At 44.5% G+C, this 26439-nt stretch overlaps 2 protein-coding genes across 2 annotated transcripts in view; one reads left to right on the top strand and one right to left on the bottom strand.

The window, feature by feature from the left end:
* Positions 1 to 26439, top strand: part of LOC306923494 (tRNA (guanine-N(7)-)-methyltransferase-like) — a 167431-nt gene that overhangs the window by 16612 nt on the left and 124380 nt on the right. The gene's annotated exons all lie outside the window — the stretch shown is intronic.
* On the bottom strand, positions 36 to 25245 carry hrasa (HRas proto-oncogene, GTPase a). The gene is made up of 6 exons (XM_079501052.1): positions 24976 to 25245; positions 7819 to 7959; positions 5701 to 5879; positions 3482 to 3641; positions 1758 to 1879; positions 36 to 898 (listed from the first exon to the last, which is right to left on the bottom strand). The coding sequence occupies exons 2-5, from the start codon at positions 7927 to 7929 to the stop codon at positions 1763 to 1765; spliced, it is 567 nt and encodes a 188-aa protein (XP_079357178.1). The 5' UTR covers positions 7930 to 7959; positions 24976 to 25245; the 3' UTR covers positions 36 to 898; positions 1758 to 1762.

The raw sequence follows: 26439 nt of genomic DNA, 5'->3' as shown, positions 1-26439 counted from the left end.
CAAACATTTGGAGCCACGGGGGGTGAAGGCAGCTGCAATCTCTGAATTTGAGTCCATGTTTTATTTTTTTATTTTTCATTAAAGCCTCTGGGTTCTGGCTGAGTTTGACAGGTCATTAAACATGGCAATCACCTGTCACCTGAAATAAACATCCCTATTCATTTAACAGCACTTTCATAACCCTCAGAGAGGGAAAAAAACAAAACAATTATATATATAAAAGAATCCTCTGTAAAGTCAAACATTTTATGGCCAGGCGAACCAGTGAACAATGTTTAAAATCGAATCATTCCTACATGGCAACTCATGTCAGACTTCATACCCCTGCATCCAGTATAATGAGGTTACTGCACAGCCACTCTAGAAGCAACAGGTATGGTGTGGTCAAGCGGAATGCGGTGTTTACGAGTGGCCTCGGTTAAAATAATATCCAGTCCAGTCCAGTCAGTCTTTCCAGGGGGAGCAGGTGGGGCTGGGGAGGGAATTAGGCTTTCAAGGTGTGAGGGGGCGCATGATGCCCCCTTTTAAGACCAGTGTTGAGACTGTAAAACAATAAGTTAGCAGGAACTCAGGGAGCTGCCCAGCGAGATCACACTGGAGTCGACAGTCATTAGTGGTGGTGCTCATAGGCAGACATGGACCGAAAGAGAGGACAGACCATCCTAGGAGAACCTAGTTCTGCCAGCCATTTAGGCCAAGGGTCCAAGTCCTCCTTTCAATAAAAGGAAAGGTCTATATGGTACAGTCAAGTGTGGTGGTTTTCCTTGCTTGCTTTTGCTTTGACCGCCATCTCTTTTGAAAAAGTTTATGTTCGAGTTGTTTCAGCTTTCAATCTTCAAAGTCCATGCTGCCTCTATGCATCGTACTGTAGATCCTATCCTCACCCTGCAACGGTGAGCTAGAGAGGGAAAGAAAACGAGAAAGATATTATTACATCCATCAGGTTGTTGCATTGATTGGAAAATCAACTGGAAACATTCTTAAAGGCCCAATGTGGGATTCATTCGAACATATAAATTAGCGTTTGATTCGTAGATGGAAAACATGCCATTTGGAACTTTTGTCTCTCATCTCGAATAAAAATATAGGTATTTTTGTACTTCAATGTTTACAAATTTTACATTTATGTAAAGAAAACCATTTTTGAATAACATATCCGTTGTTAAGGTGGCCTTACACTAGCCGATAATCGGGCATTTTTGACGCTCGGGGGGTGCCCGACCGCTCAAAGCGCGATCGGGATCGGCCCGATCAACATCAAGAATGTTTGATATTTGCTCTGGCCCGCTCCGATTATCCTGTAGTGTGTGGTGCTATCAGATTTCAGATTGAAAAAAATCGGCTAGTGTAAGGCCACCTTTAGTCAATCAAGAGATGAGTCAATCACCTAAAACATTATTGACGGTAGGAGCTATCCATTTGTTTATGTTATGATTTATGTATGACAGACAGTGGCCTTAAAGGTCATTACACACTGGCGAATTAGCGACGCGAATTATTCGTGCGAATAATTCGCCTTTTTTTAAAACCAATTGAAGTCAATGCAAGCTTCCACATCAGTGGCGAATGTGCGAATGTGCGAAAATGCGACCGTTTTCGCTCTTTATTTGTTCGCTCCGGTGTTCGCTCCGGTGTCGAATTTTTTATTCGCGTCGCTAATTCGCCAGTGTGTAATGACCTTAACTCTCAGAGTTAAATTAACATTAAATGAACACTGAGGATTTCACAGTGTCAAGATCCAGGGAACGACGTCTTACCTGCATCACGATACCACACATCGACAGCTCATACAGTCCTGAGGGTCATCAGGAGGGTTCAACTTTCTCAGCTTGTGCTGTCTGATCTCTCTCACCAGCGTGTAGAAGGCATCTTCCACTCCCTGCACGCGCACGCACACGCGCACACACACACACACACACACACACACACACACACACACACACACACACACACACACACACAGAGAGAGAGAGAAGAGTCAGACCGACCCAAGGCTGTAGCTGTACTTTTATAATGGTGTGGAGAGGGTGTAGACAACCATGGAAGATTCACAAAGCTTATGAATTTTGAATCAGGCTACGTTTATTTTTACACAGAGCCTGGTTTTCTGAGTTTGCCATCTGGATGCCCCATACATGTCAAACAACATACCAAGTGACGGCAAAGCACATCACAACTAATTGTTCTATTCAAGTATTAACCCATTGAGACCTGGAACGCATCCATGTCACGTTAGCGTTAGCGTTTTAAACATTGTTATAATTTAGCTATTGAAAAATAGCAGATCTACAAGCTCATAGCGCGCCACCGAGTGGCGCGCTATGAACTTGTAGGTCTGCTATTTTTGAAAAATCGTTAAAATGTGCCTCAAATCTTTCCGAAAATTGTCATGATTTAGAAAACTTTTTTTTTTTTAATTTCGACGTCAGGCCTGAATGGGTTAAACATCATTACCATGGCAACCATAACCATCTGACAAAGGTAGGGTAAGTGATATTCCTTTGTTAAAATAAGTGTTAAATAACTACATATGTTCTGATAGTAATCATTGTGTTCAGTAACAGGGGTCTCTCTGTCTATCTGCTCTGCCTTCTTCACAACAACATGTAAGAAGATGATGATGAGCAAGATGGCATAGATTACAGTAGCCTACATTACATGATATACTGTATGTACGCTTGTATTCCTACGCTGTGGCTGCCAATGGGGCGAGACATCTAGAAGAGGCTCTCGCACAGATTTTATAGTGGGGTAAGGGGGCATTTCCCCCCCCCTGGTGTCCGGGGCCGTCACTACACGTTAGTCAAAATTATGTTCAATAAAATATTTCTTACATGCACTTTTCTTTTTATATATGTTTTTTTTGTGGCTTTCGCCTTTATTTTATATATTTTTATGGAGGGACAGACAGTAGGCTGACAGGAAATGGGGAGAGAGATGGGGAGGAAGACATGCAGTAAAGGCCGTCGGGATCGGGAGTCGAACCCGCGGCACACTGCCAGACTGGATTACCAGCCAAGGTGCCTGGACCGCTGAGCCACGGCCCAGGCCTACATGCACTTTTTAACTAACAATAAAATAAAATAAATAATCGTGAGAAACAAATCTGAATTCTATTAGGTTTTGTTTTTTAATCATGTGACATGATTTTGTTTTCGCATTGACTTCCTAATTCATATCTTATGTTACCTGTAGCGTGAACGATCTTTGAGAAAAACCCAATAGTCAACATTTGGCCAATCATAGTTGACTATACAAATCCTTAATCCGGGACAACCCTAGTGAATATTCTTCCGATTTTGTGAATTCATAATGTCAGATCTGCCTTCCTGCCTCCTCCCTCCATATTTGGGTGGAAGTATGACATCATGTGGCTCATAGATCCGCAGGGGAGCCGTTATTAGACCCTGCTGTTGTTCCTGCCTTTGCATCTGGGCGAGGTCGTGTACTTGAGGCTGTGTACAGTACTTGTAATGGTTACCTGTCGTGTCTTGGCAGAGGTTTCGATGTAAGGAATGCCGTACGAACGGGCCAGCTCCTGTGCTTGCCGCGTGTCTACCGTGCGTGCTGGCAGGTCACATTTATTCCCCACAAGCACCATGGGAACGTCATCGGAATCCTTGACACGTTTAATCTGTTCTCTGTGAAGGGGAAGTGAAAAAATAGACAAGTTAATTCACATTTTCTATTCAGTCTGGTAGTTTTGGGTTCGTGCACAGTGGACACACCCTAGTGTTTATTCGCGTGCATACAGCCGCCTTCTCCGTCAAGAACCCCCTCTGCTTCATAAACAACAGCAGCTCTACTGCCAGAGAGCCAACCAGCCAGGGGAGCTCTAGGACCCTGAGGAGGAGGGCCGGGGGCCTGCTGGGGCTGGGCTGTGCTGCACTGCTGGAGAAAGGAGGGGGGAGGTGGACAGCAAGCAGGCAGCATTACCTCATCACCACAGCAGCCAGCCTGAAAGCTAGCCAGCTGAGGGATTGAGTGACTGAGGGGAGTGGGTCAGATCAATCTATCAGCCCGATCCCATGGCTTCTGCCTCTGTACATTTCTCCCTGAGCTGAAGGACTGCAGGTTACATTTGCTATGGTCGGTCAGCCCCCAGCGTCCAACGCACGTCTTGAGACAGACCCCGCAAATGGCATTTTATGACCACACTCATCGTAATTTGCTGGTTATGCAGGCATATAAAGTCTAGTAGTGCAGAATTGAGAATACCTGTGAAAACAAATAAGCAACTATAGTCTTATTATGCTGTGCAGTCTGGGATGACAGCACCGGTGGGTTCACATCCAGAGAGTACAAGTGAAAGACGCTTGTGTAGAGACTAGGCCTAACAGAAGGCAGGTGGTACACTGTGCCATCGTTAAGGGTGATCTATACTATACTTTGCTTGTAGATCTGCGATGTACTTTTGTACATTTGCTATGCTATGCGCAACATTGTGTGGAACCAAGCATACATCAGCCATTAGAAGAGCATTCAGTTGTATAGAGATTTATAACGGGCTGTGCCAGACAAATGAATGAAGGATCTTTAAATAATGCTGCAGAGCCTTGACCTGCACCTATTCCTAGCATGTAGTCTAAGCTCATACATCCTTTTGCGGGCTGCGCGAATGTTCATCCTTTCCAAGTGATGTCAGTGGTTAGTTGTGTCGAACTCGGCACAAACAAGCCTGTGCAAGGCCATGCAGAATGCGGTCACCTCGACATAGCGCACACAAGGCTGGTTGTGGTCAGATAATCCCAACGTTATCGCATAAAAGAATATTCATTGGCATCTGATTTTTCTCTGATCTCTCCTTCCCTTTCTCCTTCTCTGTCCTTGGGCATGCTCCCTCTCCCCTCTGCTCTAATTGAGTCAGGATCAATTTCATTGGCAGTGTGCTGTAATCTTACAGTCGGAGGCTAATCTTTCTTTAGCTGTGTTAAACGCTACAACATGACATCATCCAGCTACTGCAGGGCTCTGGCACACACGCACACAAACGCATGCACCCCTCCCCACCCAGATCCTATGAGAGCACCCAAAACACACAAACATAGCACATAATACAAACAGCCATACGAAGCACTTTAACGCAATTAAATAAACAATAATAGAGCTCATCATCTGCATTAGTCATCATTGTGTGAATCCCCTGACCCAGGGGTAGGCAACCTTAGGTACCAGTGCCAACATTGGCATAAGGAGGGTGGTCACTGGCACACTGGCATAAGTGTGTGAGAGAGTATTTTTGGTTTCAAATAAACTATTAAAAAAATTAGTCAAATAAATTTGTATGTAAATTACATCCTGCACATACTACATTCATTAAAACTCTGAACTCTGACTGGGGAGGGAGTCTGGGAGATAGGTGGGGTTATTAGTCTAATAATGATCATTATAACAATGTGAAAGAAAATATTCAGCACAGAGTTCAGAGCTTGTAGATGTGGCGCAAATCGTGAATATATATTCATTCCCAGCGAACGTTTTTAACTCAAATCTTGTCCCTGGAACAACATTTTTTCAGAAGGGGGTCCACAGCCAAATACAGATACTTCCGGGGGTCCTTGACATGGAAAGGTTGAGCATCACTGACAGAAACATAGGTTTTTCAGAAAACTGGATTTAGAAGCCTTTTTTTAATCGGCCTCAGGTCTAAATGGGTTAAAAAAAGGTTGCAGACCGCTGCCCTAACCCACACACACACACCTGTACTGGTGAATGTCCTCAAAGGACTTGGTGTTGTTGATGGCGAAGACACAGAGAAAGCCCTCCCCTGTCCTCATATACTGGTCCCTCATAGCGCTGTACTCCTCCTGACCTGCAGTGTCCAGGATGTCCAGGAGACACGTCTCCCCGTCAATCACCACCTGCTTCCGGTACGAATCCTGAAAAAAAAGGGTATTCCAGTCATTTTAAAGCGCCACACACAGGCGTGGTGAGAAAGAGATATGATTGAGATGAAATTGAGATTAAAGTCAATTAAGGTTGGATTGCACGTTGATACTTTTTAAGCACCAACCAAATATGTAGCAGTTAGTATGAAAAGCTGACCAAACATTCTGGGGCAAACTCCTTTTAGGGGGCAGCCAAATCATACATGTGGTTTTCACATTTAATCTTATTCATACTAGACATAAACGCACACACATATTATAGATCGATAGATAGATATATGATTTGTTTTGAATGTGTCTATGGAGTTAACTCTAATAGACCCCCAGGTGTGGTTATAATATTCAAATATGTCATCTCTGTGTATTTTTGGTTTCTTCCTGAAAGGCCTTTGAGTCCCAATCGAAATACCACCACGTTAGTGACATCACAATATCATCCCCTTCCCTAACTCCTCCCCCTTTAACATACAACAGCTGTGGGTGTGGCTTCAGTTCAGGTGGGTCACCACCCACCTGAAAACGAGGTATACTTAATGAACTGGTGGGTGTGTGTGGCCACATAAAATCATCTTCCTAGTATAATCATAGTACCTGATGATTAGGGATGCACCGAATATTCGGCCACCGAAACTATTCGGCCGAATAGTGGCAAACAATGCATATTCGGTATTCAGTTCAGTTGATTTTAGAGCCGAAACCGAATAGTCAAAGAGGGTTACCTTTCATAACCTACCGTTTGGTTGTGAGGACGTGATCAAAATGTAATCATGTCTTTTGCCATAATCAGGTAGCTCTACAACAAAGGTACGGCCATGACAGCAATAAGGTACAAAAACTGGTCAATATAAATAAATGATATATAATATTAATCATATTCGGCTAATCGGTTTTCAGCCAACTGTTCGGTCCTATATTCGGTATTTGGTTTCAGCCAAGAATTTCCCATTCAGTGCATCCCTACTGATGATCGTGTTTTAGGAGGGGGGGGGGGATCACGGCAAATTGTATTTAATGTATACAAAGCTCTTGCAGCTATTGTTAACTTTCGGTTAAGACGATATTAAAAACTGACTGAAGCATTAAAGATGTTTTTTTAGTACTATTTGGTATTAAGTGATTCAACACTGTGTTGAATAACAGGTATCAACACTGATCTCAAATCTGAAATGATGTCCATGCAGCTGGAGATGCTGAGAATGAACTAACCAATATCTGTAATTAAAATACATTCTCTGTCCAGATGAGCAGCAGGCTGTCAGAGGGGCAGTGTAGCCAATGTTTAGCCTTCCAACCCAGCCACACAAACATGGAGTGCAGTCCCTTTGTGTGTCAGAGCATAGGGGCTAGGAATGCACATACACAACAAGGACATTGTCCAGCCAGAGGCAGGCGTGGTGAGAAAGAGAGAGGGGAAACAGAAGAGAGGACAAAACATTCTCTCTAGCTCTGTCAATTCTTTGCCCTGTCTAAATATTTCTTTCTCGTGGCAAAGACAAATGGAATTGCAAGGTAGTAGGGCAGACTAAATGGTTCACCTCCAAACTAGATTAGGGAACTTCTTGAAAAAAAAACTGGCCTTTTGGTGAATTGAATTGATAGAGCATCTGCTCATAAATTAAATAAGTTGGTTTGGGAAGTGCTGGTCTTTGCAGTAATAGAGAATAATTCCAGGGGCAAGATGTCAGACAATACCGACATGGTGGTCAGCGGCAGATACCACGCCAAATTCCAAGGTATTTGCAAACATACGGTACATTGCCAAAATAAAAAACGTACCTTCTCAATCTGATGTACACACACCTAATTGTCATTGTATTTTATTGTAAGACCAATGTCCTTCGTGGACATTTATTATACCGCCCAACACCACCAGCTCTGGTTAGATGACTTGAGGTGTCTGAGCATGTGCAGATGTGTGCCATATACATACCTCGATGGTGGGGTCATATTCATCCACAAAGTGGTTCTGGATGAGCTGGATGGTGAGTGCGCTCTTGCCCACACCTCCAGCTCCCACCACCACCAGCTTGTACTCCGTCATCCTCTGTGCTGCTGCTCACCACACTCCGCTCTGCATCAAAGACAACACACAGACCACAGAGAGCTTAGCAAGCGTGCCAGCAAAATTAAATATATATATATACATATATTGTCAGGTTGAGCTTGAAGCCCAGAAACATTAGCGGGTGACATGACAGACACCAAATCGGATATGGTAGAACTGAAGCAATGACAGATAGGCTGTCTTAATGTCTCTAGTGGGTTTTTCTTTCAGTTGGCTTAACCATAGATATATATAAGAAAGCTAGATGGCTCACCCGCGCTCTGGCGGCCATCTTACCTCGGGGCCACATAACATTGTGTCTATGGGGCATGTACTTTTAAATAACCATAACTTGCTAAATTTTCAACCAATTCTCAAACGGTTTGGTTTGTTATAAACATCAGAGACGTTCATATAAAAAAACAATAAGCGTCCTGAATCATAGCCACGTTGACAACGTTTGTAATAAACCAACCCATTTGTAAATCCGTCAAGATTTGAGCGAGTTATGATTGTTTTTGTTTGAGCTGCCATTGGACATACTGTACTGTAGCCCCGAAGTAAGATGGCCGCCGGGTGAACTACGTCAGAGACTCCGCCTTGAGCCATCTAGCCTTTATATATATCTATGGGCTTAACCACTTATGTTCTATATATACTTAGTCGTACAACAAATAATAGTGTTGCAGTACTCAGTACTCGCCGGTGTCGTGTCTCATTGCGTGCCTCATTGTGATGCATTATGAGCTTGTAGTTGTACAGTAGATCTGCTGTTGTACAATTGTTTTGGTTTCGCCTATAGGGATGCCTAAAATAGGGATGCCAGGCAGAAAGTGGTTAAAGTGGGAGGGAGGAGAAATCTGTTCGTAAGCAATGGTGCAGGCCCATATAAACACAACAGCTCTTACTCTGACCCAACAGTCAGGAGTGTTCGCGGTGTGTGTGTGTGTGTGTGTCGTGTGTGTGTCGTGTGTCATGTGTGTGAGTGTGTGTGTGTGTGCGTGCGTGCGTGCGTGCGTGCGTGCGTGCGTGCGTGCGTGCGTGCGTGCGTGCGTGCGTGCGTGCGTGCGTGCGTGCACGTGTAGCGGAGGGGCTGAGGTTGAGACCCTCAGAGGGGAATGTGAAAAATGTGCTGAAGGTACTCAATGTTCCAAATCCTCTCATGCTCATTGAGGGCAGCGAGAGTCTGCATGAGAGGAGAGGAGAGGAGAGAGAGAGAGAGAGAGAGAGAGAGAGCAGTGTGACACTGGCAGGGTGATCCTCATCACCAAGGCTTCACACGTTACCAATGCCTGCCTCTGAACACAACCACATGGACAGAGTACACCAGACACTAAAGGAACAAACTATTATTAAAGTGATGTTGAACTTCGGTAGCACCTTGTGTGGTAAAGCTACCTGGGCATGATGCAAGTCCAAATGTTGTCCATCATGTTTGTGTTGCTTCTGTTTGTGTGCGCTCCTTCCGTAGGCGAAAAGTTATAAGAGTTATATTGGTGACATATCGGTTTTGTTGATAGAGAACTTAATTAGGTACCAGGACTTTTTAATATATATTTCCAGAATCGGTTTTGTGTGCAGTTGTTTATGTACTTCAAGTGATTTCTGAGAACCGTTTATGCCCAGGTAGGTAGCTATGCAACTCAAGGTTGAACAAAGTTTAAACATTCATCGCTTTGAAATATCTGCTTGTTGAATTTATGACCCTCGCCTCAACACAGTAAAAGGAAAGCTTTAAAATACTGTATGTTGTTAAATGTCTAATGAGAAAAGGATTCGGCATCCGTTTCCCAGTCTTGGTTAAGCTGGATCAAATCAACAGGCTATTAGATGAACCTTTCAGTGCATTTCGTCTATAAATTCCGCCCATAGGTGGGTCAGAAGCAGGTTTTATAACTGCAGGTGTTCCTTCAATCTCCCCAGTGGACTCACTGAATCCAGTTAATGCCCTGTCAACATACAGGGCAGAGATGGCCACAAATTAAGACCATTAAAAAGAAGCTGGACAGACTCCCGATGTAAACAGAACTGACACAGCCACACACATAGCTGTCTATAGGAGTGGTTGCACCACTCAAAAGATATACCATGTCTGCCTCAGGGGAAGTCTTGTAGGAATTGACTTGAGTGATTTCACTCTGTGTAGTCTGTTATTCAGCTCACAGCTCATATCTTCTCTACAAATACTTTTTCAATCTGAGACAAATGAATGATTACATTTTTCATGTAGTCTACTGAAGAGAATTGGCTCACCTTTTGGGGTGATGTTTAAATGGCAGGTAGCAAGCAATAATTTAAATCTATTTGCTAACAACGGAAATCTAATTAATTGATGTTCCATTACATAGTTGAATCGAGCACTAAAGAGGAATGATATAAGAATGATAAAAGATTTTGCCGTAGTTACTAAGTTATAACTCAGACAGTAAGTCTGTATTGACTGTGCCATCACACAGTCTTGACTATTGTCTCAGCTAGAGAAACCTGCCTGCGTTCATGTACTTGCATGTGCGCCACACACACACACACACACACACACACACACACACACACACACACACACACACACACACACACACACACACACACACACACACACACACACACACACACACACACACACACACACACACACACACCAATTATTGATGTATCCATTTGCAACTCTTGAAAGTATACTAATGTTACAGGTCCATTTGGTTACATTTGTATACTCCCAAAGTTAAATCGTCACCAGGATTATATGGCATGTAGCATTACTACCAATATAGTCTTGCTTCAAATGCTTCCGTCATACAGTCTGGAGCATGGAAGCTCTGATCATGAGTAAGCGATAAAGCGGAAGTCTCCTCCCCACTTCCATTTCGTCTTTACAGACGTGCAACTTTATCCTAATATAAATCGAAATCATTTAAGCATATATCCTGCTTAGTAGAAATGGACATAAAACAAATAAAATGTAAAGATATTTTAAAATATATTTTGGTGAACGGAAATGCCAGCTTCCTTAAGTGTAGTTCCAGCCTCTATATAGCATTAGGAGATTGGGGAATAGTTGTCTGGCTACACGAGACTACTACCAATATAGTGCTGGCCAGAGGGAGGGCTGAGGGAGGTGAGTCAATGAACAGAGGAAGTAGTCATATGGGTGGAGCTGCCAGAGATGTTGGTAACTGTGGTAAGCGATGACATCATGTGTGACACATCTATTACCAAAGGACAACCACATCTGCCTCCTGGTAACGACTTGATAATGTACGTCTGCCACAGGAGAAGATCATGTAATAATGACAGAGGAGGAAGATTAACCTAAAGCAGCCATGGTGGTTTTCCAATATTGAACCAAAACATGTTGCTGCTGATCTGGTCATGTTTCACTCAAGAATTCTGCTCCATCGAGTTGGGACAACATTGTCTCCAAGAAGCAGCTGAACTGCATGAACTGCTGGACATGTCATTATAGGCGGACATTCTGCGAAAATAGCCGATCTACAAGCTCTGTGATGCGTTGTGAGTTGGTAGATGTGCTATTTTCTCTATTTGACATACAACAGGATTATATCGATCTCTTTATACCATCCATAGAACGACAGAAGCTTTTCTTGGTAACAACGTCAAGTTGACATCATACAGAATGGCAATGCAACATCAGCATTGCTCGTGACAAGAGCTCATGGGGAAATACCTCGGAAATCCTGTACCTTTCCATGACATGGCAGACTAGAGAGTGGAGTTCAGTTTCACTTTCTGCTTTAGAGCGACAGTCAAAAGTATTTATCTTGCACAGCCCATATTTCAGCCACATAAAATATAAATATTTCCATTTTACAAGTGAACTGGTCAGACTCAAGGCACATGCACAGTCAAGTTGCGCTTTTTGTGGTCTTAATATAATTTAAGACCATTATAGGAACCTATAAGCTGAACCGTCCCTACTTTTACCATAAAGTTATGCTGCATGCCCAATGACATCAATGTTACTAGGGAGTCCGACCGGGACATATTATCCCCCTCTGGCCCTACTATCTGTATCTGCCCCACCCTGACTAACACTGCCGTCATAAATAGAGGTCTTGCTGTCACTTAGGAATAGAAGATCCATCTGCTATGTGTCCAGCAGAGCAGTCTCCCCATCTGAAATGGATGCCTTCATGGCCTTGTAGTTTATTCCTATCCTACAGTATCTTGTGTGATGTGCAATGAACAAGGGAACATACAAGCAAATGAGCAAATGAGAACACAATATAGAACAATGTTTACACACTCGCCCCCTGTGCCTGTGCCTGTGTGGATTACATATTACATAACACGACAACAAACACTATGTTACCCGTCAGGATTTAATTAATACGCACCTAAATTCATCTGTCATCCTATGATCTTTATGGGCATTGCTTATGTCATAATTCTGTAAGGAAAAAAAACAAGACTCAAGTCTAAAACAAGCCCCCAGAGCAGCTGGCCAACACTGAATCCGCCGAGACGTAGTGGTCAAAGCTGGAACTGCAGGCGGGCAGTTCCAACCAAATGTTGGTTGGCAAATCGGAAAAATGCGGAAGTAGAGCGTTCTTCCGGGTGCTTCAAAATGCCACAGAGCAACTTCCATTGAAATGAACAGTGGGGGGCGGGGCTTCCGGTCTATAAATTATATATAACTTTATGGTCTAGTCTTTGTTCGTTTTTGTCTGTGATGTTTTGTGATGTTTTAAAAACAAAAAAAATCGGGTGACACGATGTGCAATGATTTTTTTTAGGGCCAGATGCTATGTGCTGTTTATCTGTCCCCATTAAAAAACTATTATAAAACAACTCCATGGTCTAAAAGCATAGCATGGCTAGCTACATGGCTGCAGTCACTATGGTCTAAAAGCATATCGTGGCTAGCTACATGGCTGCAGTCACTGTTGAAGGTAGGGTTCATTAGCACAGTGTGGGGAAAGAGAAGAGAAGGCGTGAGGGTGGAAATGGTGAAACAAAAACATTATGACTGATTGACTGCGTCATTGGAGTGCTAAAAAAAGTTGAAGCGAGGTCAACTTTTAGTGTGTCACAAGTGACACAAGTGACAGGCGTCACTTGTAGACTTAAAGGGGCATTCCACTAATTTTCAACATTTTACTATGTCATTAATATACCTTAGAGCTATTGTGTGGAAATAATAAAAAAGTCCCCCATTCTGTGTTTCCTAGAACTAGAGGTCTGAAAAAAGTCATTAACATGGTGAAACACATCTTGATGATGTCATCAAGATGTGTTTCACCATGTTAATGATTTTTTTCATAATTACAGTTCTAGGAAACAAAGAATGGGGGGAATTTTTTATTATTTCCACACAACAGCTCTAAGGTATATTAATGACATAGTAAAATGTTGAAAATGGGTGGTTTCCCCCTTTCATGTAGCTTGTTGCTTTGTCGCCGCTATTGTGAATGCAGCATTATAGGCCAGGTGACCATCACCAGCATTTTGGCTGACCTGAATGGAACACAATGGAACACACTTTTATGCTTTTTACCCCCTTTTTTCTCCTCAATTCCACAATTGATTATTTCTCCCTACAGGCCCACACACACATTTCTGTGTATCGTCACTGCTGTTGTATCCTACTGACTCACCTGCCAGTGAGGAGCCCCCACCGGGAGGACATAGAGCCTTTGACCTACCTGATGAAAGGTGCCACACCAGCGGTATGTGTATAGTGACAAATATCACCCTCCCCACCGGACCCGTCTTCCCTCCCCTGAACACGGGCCAATTATGTTGGTATATATAGACCAGTGGTTCTCAACCTGTGGGTCAGGGGACTCCCAACATGATATTGGAGGAGGGGTCCCCCAGATGACAGTGAAGTGACAAATTAAGACCCTTTTAATACCTCAGGCTCAAAACCATTACTGCATCAAAAGTAAATAACAAACTATACTATAAAAAAAACTGGTCAAACACAACAGAGTCAAACAAAATGGAATGCCTCAACTCCTACATCCCAACATCTCGTCAGAATGGGGGGTATGATTGTTTTTTAATATATCATTTTTTTGGGGGGTCGCTGCCTGAAAAGGTGGAGAACCACTGGTATACACTCGACAAAGCCAGATGCACCGCAATGGATTCGAACTCCCAGACTCCACAGTGGTGGGTATACTTGACCACTGTGCCACCCGAGCGCTGAATGGAGCACTCTTGACAGCAACACACCAGCACACAAATACACACACACACACACACAAATACCCACAGAGCTGCACTGTTCATTGCCTTGAGGAGAGGAGTAACAGGTGACATCAACATGGCCTCAGGACAGTCTGAGCGAGCATGATACACAGAGCATCCAGAGAGAACTCCTTTCACAAGGTTAAAGCTGTGGCACAGAGTCAGAAACAACACACACACACACACACACACACACACACACACACACACACACACACACACACACACACACACACACACACACACACACACACACACACACACACACACACACACACACACACACACACACACACACACACACACACACACACACACACACACGTAAGTCCAATATTTGTCCCTGGGTCTTGGGTGTGGTGTTGTATTAATAGATGCTGAATATGTGTATGAGTACACCTCTGTCACAACATCGGACTATCTGTGTGTGTGTGTGTGTGTGTGTGTGTGTGTGTGTGTGTGTGTGTGTGTGTGTGTGTGTGTGTGTGTGTGTGTGTGTGTGTGTGTGTGTGTGTGTGTGTGTGTGTGTGTGTGTGTGTGTGCTGATCAGGCAGCAGACTTGCTGATGAGTGGACTCTTGGCCAGTAACTGATGTTAATGATTGATAGAAAATGGAGACTTGTTGCTCACCAACATACATAACACACATTCACCCACTTATTCACTCTAGCACACACACACACACACACACACACACACACACACACACACACACACACACACACACACACACACACACACACACACACACACACACACACACACACACACACACACACACACACAGTGTTCTAAAGGAACAGGTAGCTCTCCACACCATCACCAATGTCAACAGCAGCCTTCTTGTAAAAACACCCCGATGGCTATAATTCTCAAGCACAACAGGAAGAGAATTACCCCGACCCCTCAATCTTGTGGCCAAACATTTATCTTCCTTCTTCCTCACTGTAAATAAACCAATCTGGCATGATGAGGTGCGCCCTGGCTGGTGTACTGTGTGGACCATGCCAGCCCAGAACCAGAGGTGTGCCCTGGCTGGTGTACTGTGTGGACCATGCCAGCCCAGAACCAGAGGTGTGCCCTGGCTGGTGTACTGTGTGGACCATGCCAGCCCAGAACCAGAGGTGTGCCCTGGCTGGTGTACTGTGTGGACCATGCCAGCCCAGAACCAGTGGTGGAGAAAAGTACTCAAAGTTTTTACTTCAGTAAAAGTAACAATACTGCAATAATTACAATTACAAATAAAAGTCCGGAATTCAACAGTTACTTGAGTAAAAGTACAAAGGCATTGGCTTCAACATGTACAAAGTACTAATTGTTCAGAATGTCCCATTTAAAGTTTTGAAATGTATAATAAATCCTTGAAAATAGCAGCTCTACAAGCTTGTAGATCGGCTATTTTCAAATGGCCGAAGTGTATATAGGGTTGAAGTGGTTACTCTATGTTTTGGACTAATAATCAAGATCTACAAAGTAACTAGTAACTCAACTTTTCAAATAAATGTAGTGGAGTAAAAGTACATTATTTGCCTCTGAGATGTAGTGGAGTAGAAGTATTGGAAATTGGAAATACTCAAGTAAAGTACAGTACTTAAAGGGGCATTCCACTCATTTTCAACATTTTACTATGTCATTAATATACCTTAGGGTGCACTCACACGGTTAATGCAATTCTCTGTGCTCATTGGGGGGTGTGTCATGGCCGCCCAGCGGCCCAATGCATTTCCAATGGAGGTCACATGGTTTGACCCAACATTGTGTTGTGTGAGGGGGAGGGGCGCAGTCGAAACGCCCCTCCCCCTCACACAACACAATGTTGGGTCAAACCATGTGACCTCCATTGGAAATGCATTGGGCGGCCATGACACAACACAACATGCATCCAACGAGCATCCAACGAGCACAGAATTGCATGAAAGGTGTGAGCTCAGCCTTAGAGCTGTTGTGTGGAAATAATAAAAAAAAGTCCCCCCCATTCTGTGTTTCCTAGAACTGGAGATCTGGGGGAAAAAAATTGCATATACTTACAGTTCTAGGAAACACAGAATAGGGGGTACTTTTTATTATTTCCACACAACAGCTCTAGGGTATATTAATGACATAGTAAAATGTTGAAAATGAGTGGAATGCCCCTTTAAGTAGATGTACTGTATGTACTTAGTTACTTTTCACCACTGCCCAGAACCAGCGAGCTAGCCTCGCTCCTCCTCACAGCCTTCTCCCAGTAAATAAACACGGGCGTTGAGTACAGTACGTGCAATGCAGAGACCAGGCTGTGCAGACACCGATGCTGACACAGGCAGACGGGGACAGGCAAAACGACCAGGGCTAGGAGGGCTTAAGCCTGTTATTACTGCTTTGTTTTGAGCCATCAACGGCAACGGGGTGAAAAGTTATCATTCTTCCGTTACAACCCAGCCAATCAGAGGCTTGCCCTGGCTATTTATCTGGCAAAACCCAGACATGATGCCTTGTTTCTTAGACCTCCATCCATCGCTGGAATTGATGACATATTGGGTCCAACCACTTGAGACTAATCTCAAGCCAGTAAAATATGCAGGGTTTGATTTGTACCTATCTATTCTTGCTTTTTTATGAGCGCTAGCCCCTCCTATGCCTAGCTTTCTGGGTTTGTGTAAACACAAACATTGAAGACAAAAGTGAGGACGCAAATTGTGATTGGACGGAATAAGATGATGTATGATGACGTATGATGATAAGAGCGCCCCTCACTTAACACGGGTGTGATTTGTTTTGTTCAGAGTTGTTCAATTGTGATATTATCATCAAACACAATATCAAAACATACATATCAGACACTCAACATTTTCCAAAAGGAAATGCATGCATTTAATTCAGTCATACCAGAAGCAGGGTAAAACATATTGCCCCAGTGGTGACAACAAATGGGGGTCGAGCAAAAGCACATTAAGCATCTTTCTCCCCCTAGCCCCCCCCAACAAACCAAACCCTGCATAATACAGTATGTATCATAATAATGTCTACTGCTTTAACAAGCTTCCCTATAGCCTCACAACTTACACCACAACATAAATCACAAGGTTAACATCAGGCTCACTCATACTCTGGTGCTACACTACAGTAGGTGCCACCGTGCCAACACGATTCGTTTCATCACGCATGTTAAGTAAAGTAACTGGATCTCAATGTGTGTTCCGAGGACTGAAATTTACAGCCTAATATGCACATTTTACAGCTATTTGTGTATTTGAGGGGGAAAGAGAGAGAGAGAGAGAGAGAGAGAGAGAGAGAGAGAGAGAGAGAGAGAGAGAGAGAGAGAGAGAGAGAGATGCTATTAGTTCCAAAACTAGGCCATGATGCTGACTGATTAATAATCCAACACATTACATATGGGGAGGAAAGACTAAATGAATCTTTGATAGAGAGTTTCTGTTGTGCCCCTCACTGTGGACCACTTGTTGTCAGCAAGGCCTGGCTGGAAGGGAGCTGCTGTGTCTGTGCAGCTGGTTGCAAGGGAGCAGTGAGGTGTCCAGTGCCCAACCAGGTATTGGGGCCAGATGAGGACACAACCACATTGGATCATGATTAGAGTTCAGACCGCCAGACTGCCAGAGCTGGTATGTGGACGTGATGTCTGCTATACAATTACTAGGTACAGGCTTTAGTTTAGACATACTATTGGTCTGACTGTCATTAGACCGACAACGTACCTCAAACCCTAACCTAACCGCAAGCACGGGAGCAGTGCATGTTCGATCGCATGTCCGACCGCTGTTTCCGCATGTCGGCCCGTTGGTGTGTCTAATCTGCGTGTGCATCCCGTCCTTAAACGTTTTAATTCCACTCTGAGAGTGTACAAATGGAACCAATTAATGGACCCATAAGGAATCTGTGAGTGTCCATTTGGAACCCCCTATACTAGGAATCGTTAAAGGGAACCGGTAAGGAATCGGACCATTAAGAGGGAATCGTTAAGGAACTAGAATCGTTAAAATTCTAATGGTTCCCAACCCCAATCATGATATCTAAACACTTAACAGATTCTGGTCTCACTGTTCTCTGTACTACTCATGGCCATCCCCTCCATGTAGTACACACTCACATAGAGCACGCATGCGTGCAGGTTTACATGTAAAATGTGAACCAGTTTACCACCAGTAAGACACCTGAGGGCGAGGTCGCGTGCAGGCATCCGCCTGGGTGACAGCAGACTATGGGCGAGCGCTGGCGCTTTTGCATGGGGGGGGAGGGGGGGTCAGATCAACATATGGAATGAATTCTGTAATTGCCATATATGGAGCATGTCTTGAGTGTACAGGGTTTGATGAGGTCAGATCAACATATGGAATGTCAGAACAGGTCAGCTCCATATATGGAGATCTAAGGGTGGCAGCGGGGTCAGTATCTTGAGTGTACAGGGTTTGAAGAGGGCCCAGGTGTGGCGGGCCTTAATTTTCGGGCCTGAACTCTAGTTTCGCTGCCGGGCGTGGCTGCACTAATAACTTTGGGGCAGGCTAGAGTTTGAATGGACAGGTATCAGTCAAAAGAGAGACATCGAAGGGGAAGGATGGATGGGGAAGAACATGTTCTGACATATATCCATATATGGAGATCTAAGGGTTTGAGGTTTGAGTGGTCAGATGTAGAGTTGCTGGCCAATATTGATGACATCAGGGATCTACATATATGGGCTTATTTGCGACATCAGGGATCTACATCACTGATGATGTCACGTGATGTCACGAGACCTGGGCACCATACTGTATATGGGGGCTTTCCCCATGTATGGGGATTTTGAGTGATACACTGACTGACGGATAAAAAGCATACGATTTCAAGAGAACACATAACTTACCTACTCATAAGTCATAACACAGTAAAATCCTCAGTGTTATAAACACTGAGAGTGCGTGTGTGAAATGGACTACGGGTTCAAATTAACACTAATGATGAATAGTGTGTACTATTCACTGAGAGTGGTTCCATTTGTACACTCAGAGTTAAATTACTTCGATTTTACAATATACATTCTACCAGAGTTAGAAATGCCATTAAATGGCCTGGGCCATGGCTCAGCGGTCCAGGCACCTTGGCTGGTAATCCAGCCTGGCAGTGTGCCACGGGGTCGACTCCCGATCCCGACGGCCTTTACTGCATGTCTTCTCCCAACTCTCTCCCCATTTCCTATCAGCCTACTGTCTGTCCCTCCATAAAGAATATAAAATAAAGGCGAAAGCCACAAAGAAAACATTAAAAAAAAGAAAAGAAATGCCATTAAATAAATAGGGGACCGTCACTGTAGCCTAATTCAAGTCAAACCGGGGGGCCTTCAAATGAAAATGGTTGAAAATCACTGCTAGAGCCACAAAATAAATTCTCTTGGGGGTCCTTGGCATAAATTTTCAAATGGGGGGCCCGCAGGCTAATGACTATCATTTTGGGGGTCCCTGACATGAAAAGGTTTGGGAACCACCGACCTATACAACTTGAGAGAGCGAGTGCAGTGCACAGCCATGGTGCTGTCCACAGTCTCATGACCCTCTACAGCCATGGTGCTGTCCACAGTCTCATGACCCTCTACAGCCATGGTGCTGTCCACAGTCTGTCCACAGTCTCATGACCCTCCCCATGGTGCTGTCCACAGTCTCATGACCCTCCCCCACAGCCATGGTGCTGTCCACAGTCTGTCCACAGTCTCATGACCCTCCCCATGGTGCTGTCCACAGTCTCATGACCCTCCCCCACAGCCATGGTGCTGTCCACAGTCTCATGACCCTCCCCATGGTGCTGTCCACAGTCTCATGACCCTCCCCATGGTGCTGTCCACAGTCTCATGACCCTCCCCATGGTGCTGTCCACAGTCTCATGACCCTCTCCAGGGTCACAGCCATGGTGGGTCACAGCCATGGTGCTGTCCACAGTCTCATGACCCTCTCCAGGGTCACAGCCATGGTGGGTCACAGCCATGGTGCTGTCCACAGTCTCATGACCCTCTCCATTCCCCGGTCCACCACAGCCATGGTGCTGTCCACAGTCTCATGACCCTCTCCATTCCCCGGTCCACCACAGCCATGGTGCTGTCCACAGTCTCATGACCCTCTCCATTCCCCACAGCCATGGTGCTGTCCACAGTCTCATGACCCTCTCCATTCCCCGGTCCACAGCCATGGTGCTGTCCACAGTCTCATGACCCTCTCCATTCCCCGGTCCACAGCCATGGTGCTGTCCACAGTCTCATGACCCTCTCCATTCCCCGGTCCACAGCCATGGTGCTGTCCACAGTCTCATGACCCTCTCCATTCCCCGCTCCACTAAATCTTTGCATGGCTGCGCCCTTTTGCTCAAGGAGTGCTCTATGTCTGTGTGTAAGGTTATTTATAGCCCCCGCCACCTCCAGCCTGGGAAATTAACAGTTCATTTTGAAACCCTAGAGCCCTGCCTGGACCAAGAGGATAATCTTACATGACAGCTTACGGAGGGTGCGAGCACAGCGCAGCAAGGGAGGGGTGATGGGAGAAAAGAACGGGGAACTAGGTGAGGGAGAGAGAGAGAGGGCTGCTCTTTTTCATAAACCAAGGGCACAGCAGCCGACCACAGGAGGGAAGGGGTCGACCTGGAAACAGACAAGAAAAAGAAAAAGAAAGAAAATAGGAAGAAAAATCAAAGCCGTTGTCCTATCATTTTTAAGCCAACATTTTTGCCAGAGAGCCCACCTGTGTGGCTACTAGAGTGCCAGATTGGTTATATTTTCATGACATCTCTTTTCATTTCCATGATGGCACAGAGCTTCCTTTAACCTTGCACAGAACCCCTCTTTCAAAAGAGAACACACCCTGTGGAAGGAGGAGGGCACAAGAATGGCCGTCTTTCTCTACATGCATTCCACTCTCCATTAAAGCGCTTAATTGGTTAAAGGATCCATACTGGCAGAGCCACAAGCCCACAGTAGGGATAATAGATTTTTAATGGAGCGATGATGGTAAGGAGAATCTCTCTAGGGAGGTATCACAGTCAAATACTGAGAGACCAGGACCCATCCTGGAGCCACTGGAACCCACCACCCCCTCTCCCTCCCTCTGCACCTCCTATGACATCATCCCCTAAATGGCATCCAACCATAAATGATGACAGGCAGCTGAGGAATAACTGTTCTGTTCTCCATAGCCAATAAAAACACAGGGTGGTAAGGATTTCACATAATTGAGAAGCAGAGAATCTATCAATTCATAGATGCTGGTGTAAATACTCAGGCACTCAGCCCTCAAAGATGACAAATCAAATATGATTGGTCTACTCTAGAGCAAAGTTCTCAGTCTCACAAACCCAGGTGAGAATGCATCAACCATGTATCTACTGCATGTAGCCTGTGTGCCATGGCCTCTTTGAAACCATCCGCCCTTCGCTTGAAGAGCTGTCTGAGTGACCTTTACCCCATTGGGTCATCTTTTCAGGTGGTGGATGCAGCAGCAGCACAGATGAAAAGGCCAGCTGAAAGCCCCTGGCCCGGGTGGCCCCCACACAAAGGGCTGCCAGTTGGATGAGCCATCAGAGAGAAGAGAGGCCTCAGATTTCATCAGTGGTCTTGCGATCTGACTCAGAATGGGACAAACACCCTACACATCCCTGAACATAACAAATAAAATTACATTTTCTGTTTGACTTTTAGGTTTTGTAAACAAATTACACAGAGGGCAGATATGACTAATACCGTAATAACTTCGATTATCTTCAAGCTCACATGATCATCGTCGTGATGCATTGCAAGCTTGTTTTTTCCTGCTATTTTTTGCCTAAATGCCAATATAGTGACGCCAAGTTGAAAGCAGTTAAGAGCATGGACAATGTGGAAATAATGATGGTAACATGACATTTCTGTTAACTTCATCCAGCTGTTTAAGGATGAATGGAAACAATTCTAATGATGATGCAAAAATAATTGTGATTAGAATAGATATAGGAATTTCATGTAATTGTGACAGGCCTACGCATTGGTCAATAAAATAACTCAGGAAGCATTGTTTGAGCTGCATAACCATAGTTGCTAGCTAGCCGCAATTTGCAACACTAGATATGTTTTAATGGGTTGACTTGAATCTAATCTAATAATTCAAGCTTTTTGTAACCAGTAAGATGCCCTGAGGGGGAGAAGTGAGTGACCCTAAAGGGCGAGGTTGCGTGCATGCATCCATCCGCCTAGGTGACGGCAGACTGCTGGGCGAGTGCTGCCGCTTTGGCATGGGGGGTCAGATCAACATATGGAATTAATTCTGTATTGGCCATATATGGAGCGTGTCTTGATGAGGGCCCAGGTAGGGCCGGGTGGCCCGGGCCCTAATTTTCAGGCCTGTTGAGAACTCTAGTTTTCGCCGGCTGCCGGGCGCGGCTGCACTAATAGCTTTGGGGCCGGCCCGAGTTTGAATGGACAGGTATCAGTCAAAAGGGAGACATCGAAGAGGAAGGACGGGTGGGGACGGATCAACATATGGAATGTCAGAATAAATCAGATCCATATATGGAGATCGAAGGGTTTGAGGTTTGAGGTCAGATGTAGAGTTGCTGGCCGGCTCCATATACAGTATGCAGAATTGCAGATCTAGGTGATGATCCAGTATTCTCCATGTATGGCAAACCAGGGTTTGATGGGGTCAGACTGACTGCCATATATGGTGGTGTGATGTGTCACGAGGCGTGATGGACTGACAACCATATATGGAGGCACGACTAACGGACGGTGGGTTTTGCAGGTTTTCATAGTAGGTCGCAACAATCAGATAGGACTTTTCTGTTTGGATGAATGGGCTGTCAATAGCTTGTGTTGCAACTCTGGATTCAACCCATTCAAAAGAAATCTATTGTTGCAAATTGGGGTTAGATGCTAGTGAGAGGTGCGGAGAGAAAGAGACCACCACCAGCCAACATCCACGGTCAGCCCTCTAGACAAATAATCTAGCCTCCTCCTTCATCAGCATCCACTTAAGGAATACACAAAATTACACAGTCAGCATCCAAGGACACTTTCTGTTCTGCACTGCAGTCGCAAACATCTGGAATGCAGAACATCTTTAAGTGTATTTAATGGTGATTTGCAGTCACAGACTAAGGGCCGATTCATACTCCTATTGTACCGCTGTAGTGCCAGCGGTTTCATTTTCAGTAGCACCGAAGAGCCGACTTTAGGACGGTACCCACCCCCCCGAACCTCAAATGACGTCACATTGTAGGCTCTACAGAGCCGAACCGACTTTTATTCGGCTCTAAAATAGGAGTATGAATCGCGCCTTACTGGTAACTACGGGTAGGCTACATGCATGCTATTGGTTGCTAATCTACTCAGACAATGTCAAAATATGATAAATATCTATATTACACACTGACACAACAAAAACACATGGAAAATGCAAAGAAGTGGCATTCCAAGGGGAGGGTTGACAACTTGGCATGATTGATGTAGGCCTATGTTTTTGTGGAGTAAAACATGGATGGGAGAGTTTTGATTATCATAAGTGGTCAGCAGCATGGTTGAGTTTGTGTCTCATTTATTGTCGAGTTTACCACAAATTACAATAAGGCTACGTACGGGTATTTACTATTCAGGCTACAGCAGCTCACAAAGAGAGACATCACACTCCCACAATGGTTAACTATATCCAGGTGTTGACCAGTGGGCCAGTGGCGTATATATTCTATGATTACATGGACGGAGTCATTGGGCCATTTCAAAGTCACCTAACTGAGACTGGACCTGGTTCTAGATACTAACAATCACACTTGGAGTTGGAGTAAAGTCTGGATGCTTTAGCAAGCAGATGTTGGTTTATCTGCCCTGTCATATTTTGAACGACCGGACCCATGCAGTTTTCTTGCGTCTGCGTGTCCCTGTTCCATGGCTTGCTTTCACCTTGCTGAACGAGCCTGGCCGTGGCACAACAGTTTCCCAAAATCAAATCCCTCCAAGAAGTTGGCCCAGGAGTTCCAAACGCCTTGTAATGGAATGCAACTTCCGCAGTGCTACATTCAGTTTGTACTCTATGTGACGGGGCGTCACCCGTGTCTGTGCGGTCAGTCAACAGCAACGATCGTCAATAGCTGCTCAGCTACTCTAGCTGGTTTGGCCGTAGTAGTAGCCTATGCCTGGACACACATAACAGGCCGTGGAATGTAGAAGCTCGTTCGTTGCTATAGTAGGCTATATGACATTGTGTAGGCTATTTCAATTACAAATGGTTGCGCGCGCGAGAGAGAGAGAGAGAGAGAGAGAGAGAGAGAGAGAAATCACAGCACAGTGGGTCCCCTTTCCCTCCCTGACAAGTTTCGAACACCCGAGCTCAAATGATCAAATTCTATATTTTATACGTGGTTTGGAAATATGTCATGAGTCATGATGCATGTGCGACCCAGGCTGTGCCTCGGACCCCAACGCCCCGCGTCGCGCTATAAACCGTGCATAATGAACGTCAGAAATGGGCTGTTAAGTGCTTTGCCGGGGCGTCAATAATGTCGTAATCTATTCTCACAACACAACAGTCAACTGCGATCCGCGATCATCACTTTCACTCCACTGATTTACAAAACGCGCAACGGCTCGCCGCGATACCATCAATCAACACACCATCCTTTATTACAAAAACATAACGCCTGCCTTCATTTATACACAACTGGTGTCTCTGCCTCCTGCCGCAAAAGAACAGATCTTCATTGCGAGCTGGCTGTCAGTTTGGAGACAGTAGATCTGTTCTTTTTCGGCAAACGGACACCCAGTCGTATTACGGAGTGTATGATACATATTCGGCGTTTAGGTGGAGCGACGTGTTTGTAGCACGCCAGGAATGTGCGCTGCTGCATACTTACAATAAGCAGAGCTTCCAATAACACGGGCGACGTGTTGTTCCTGCCAGAGACAATGTTTCAACTCTGTTGCTTCTTCTCCTCAGATGAAACACACGGTTCTTCTCGTTTAGGCGCTCCCCGGGCGGGCAGGGGGACAGACAAGCTCTTATTATCCCCCGAAAACAATACTAATAAAAATAATGACTTCTTTTTTTTTCAGTCAAATGCGTCAGGACATTCATTCGACCTGAGTAGAAAAAAATCCGCCCGCGTTGAACAATGTGCTTCCAGTGAGAGAGAGCGAGAGAGAATCGAATAGAGAGAGAGAGAGAGAGAGAGAGAGAGCGAGAGAGAGAGAGAGCGCGAGAGAGAGAGACGATGACTGTTGAGCCCACGCCCAGCTCTATCAACCATGATAGAACCGCCCCAGCCACCACCACCGTTACCGACCGACGGCGACCGTAGTGTAGGCGGGTTTACTAAACAGAATTTAAAACAAAACAAATATTTCAAACAAAATTGCCCATATATGAATAATAATGCTTTCCCTTTAATAATTAATAAACATTACGCCAGATGCAAACGACGAGTGTGAGGAAAAGAAAGTAGGCTGGTCAATCCGATGAGGAAACATAAAAATGACATTTTTCCGAAAACATTGATTTACTATTTGAACATTTATTTTTCTTGTTCTTCTTGGCTTTTGGGAGGCAGTGCTTTTTGTGCAATGTGTAACCCATACCCATCCACCAACACTACATATCCCAGAGAGCCTAGCGTCTCCCCGCACCGTATCCAGGAAGTCCTCTACCGTCGTCAACCAAACTTTTGCCTGTTTCGCTCCTATGGACCATGGTTTGTTTTGCTATTAAACTGCATTTTGACCGGACATGTAGGTAGGCTATTGCCCAGGATTTTAGATCACAATTGCTGGACCGAGTAAAATATTGTAAAGGTAAGGCAAATTACATGTTAAAATGATGTTAAAAGTAGCCAAATTCGGCTTAATGATCACTTAAATGTATAATTTGTTTAATATTACAGCAGTCACAACTTTTAAACTGACTAGTGACTAGTGACTATATGATAGTAGACCTACTATGGTGATGAAATAACAAAGTAAATTATCTAGCTAATAGGGGTGTAACAATACAGTAACTGCATCGATGAATCAATTTCAACAATCAAAGTATATCGATATGTAAACAGCAACATATCAATAGCCTAAATGTGTGTATGGGGTATGCGCATGCAAAGTGAGTGACAAAGTGAATTTAATGTTGTTTAAAGTAATTTAATGCAATCAAATATGACTTTTACGTTTGGATGTAGCCTGTGGGCTGTCAAGGCCAGAAAGTAGTTTTTTGCCACTCAGTATAGGCATTCCCGCATAACTTCCGGGTATGATGATGATGTCACGCACATACCCTCTATTCTCTGTGTTCATGCCAAGGTGCAGGTTTTGTCCATGTGTTCAAATAGGCC

Source organism: Electrona antarctica, assembly GCF_951216825.1.
Source record: "Electrona antarctica genome assembly, chromosome: 5".
Classification (NCBI taxonomy): Eukaryota; Metazoa; Chordata; class Actinopteri; order Myctophiformes; family Myctophidae; genus Electrona; species Electrona antarctica.
This window is presented reverse-complemented; position numbering and strand designations above follow the sequence as displayed.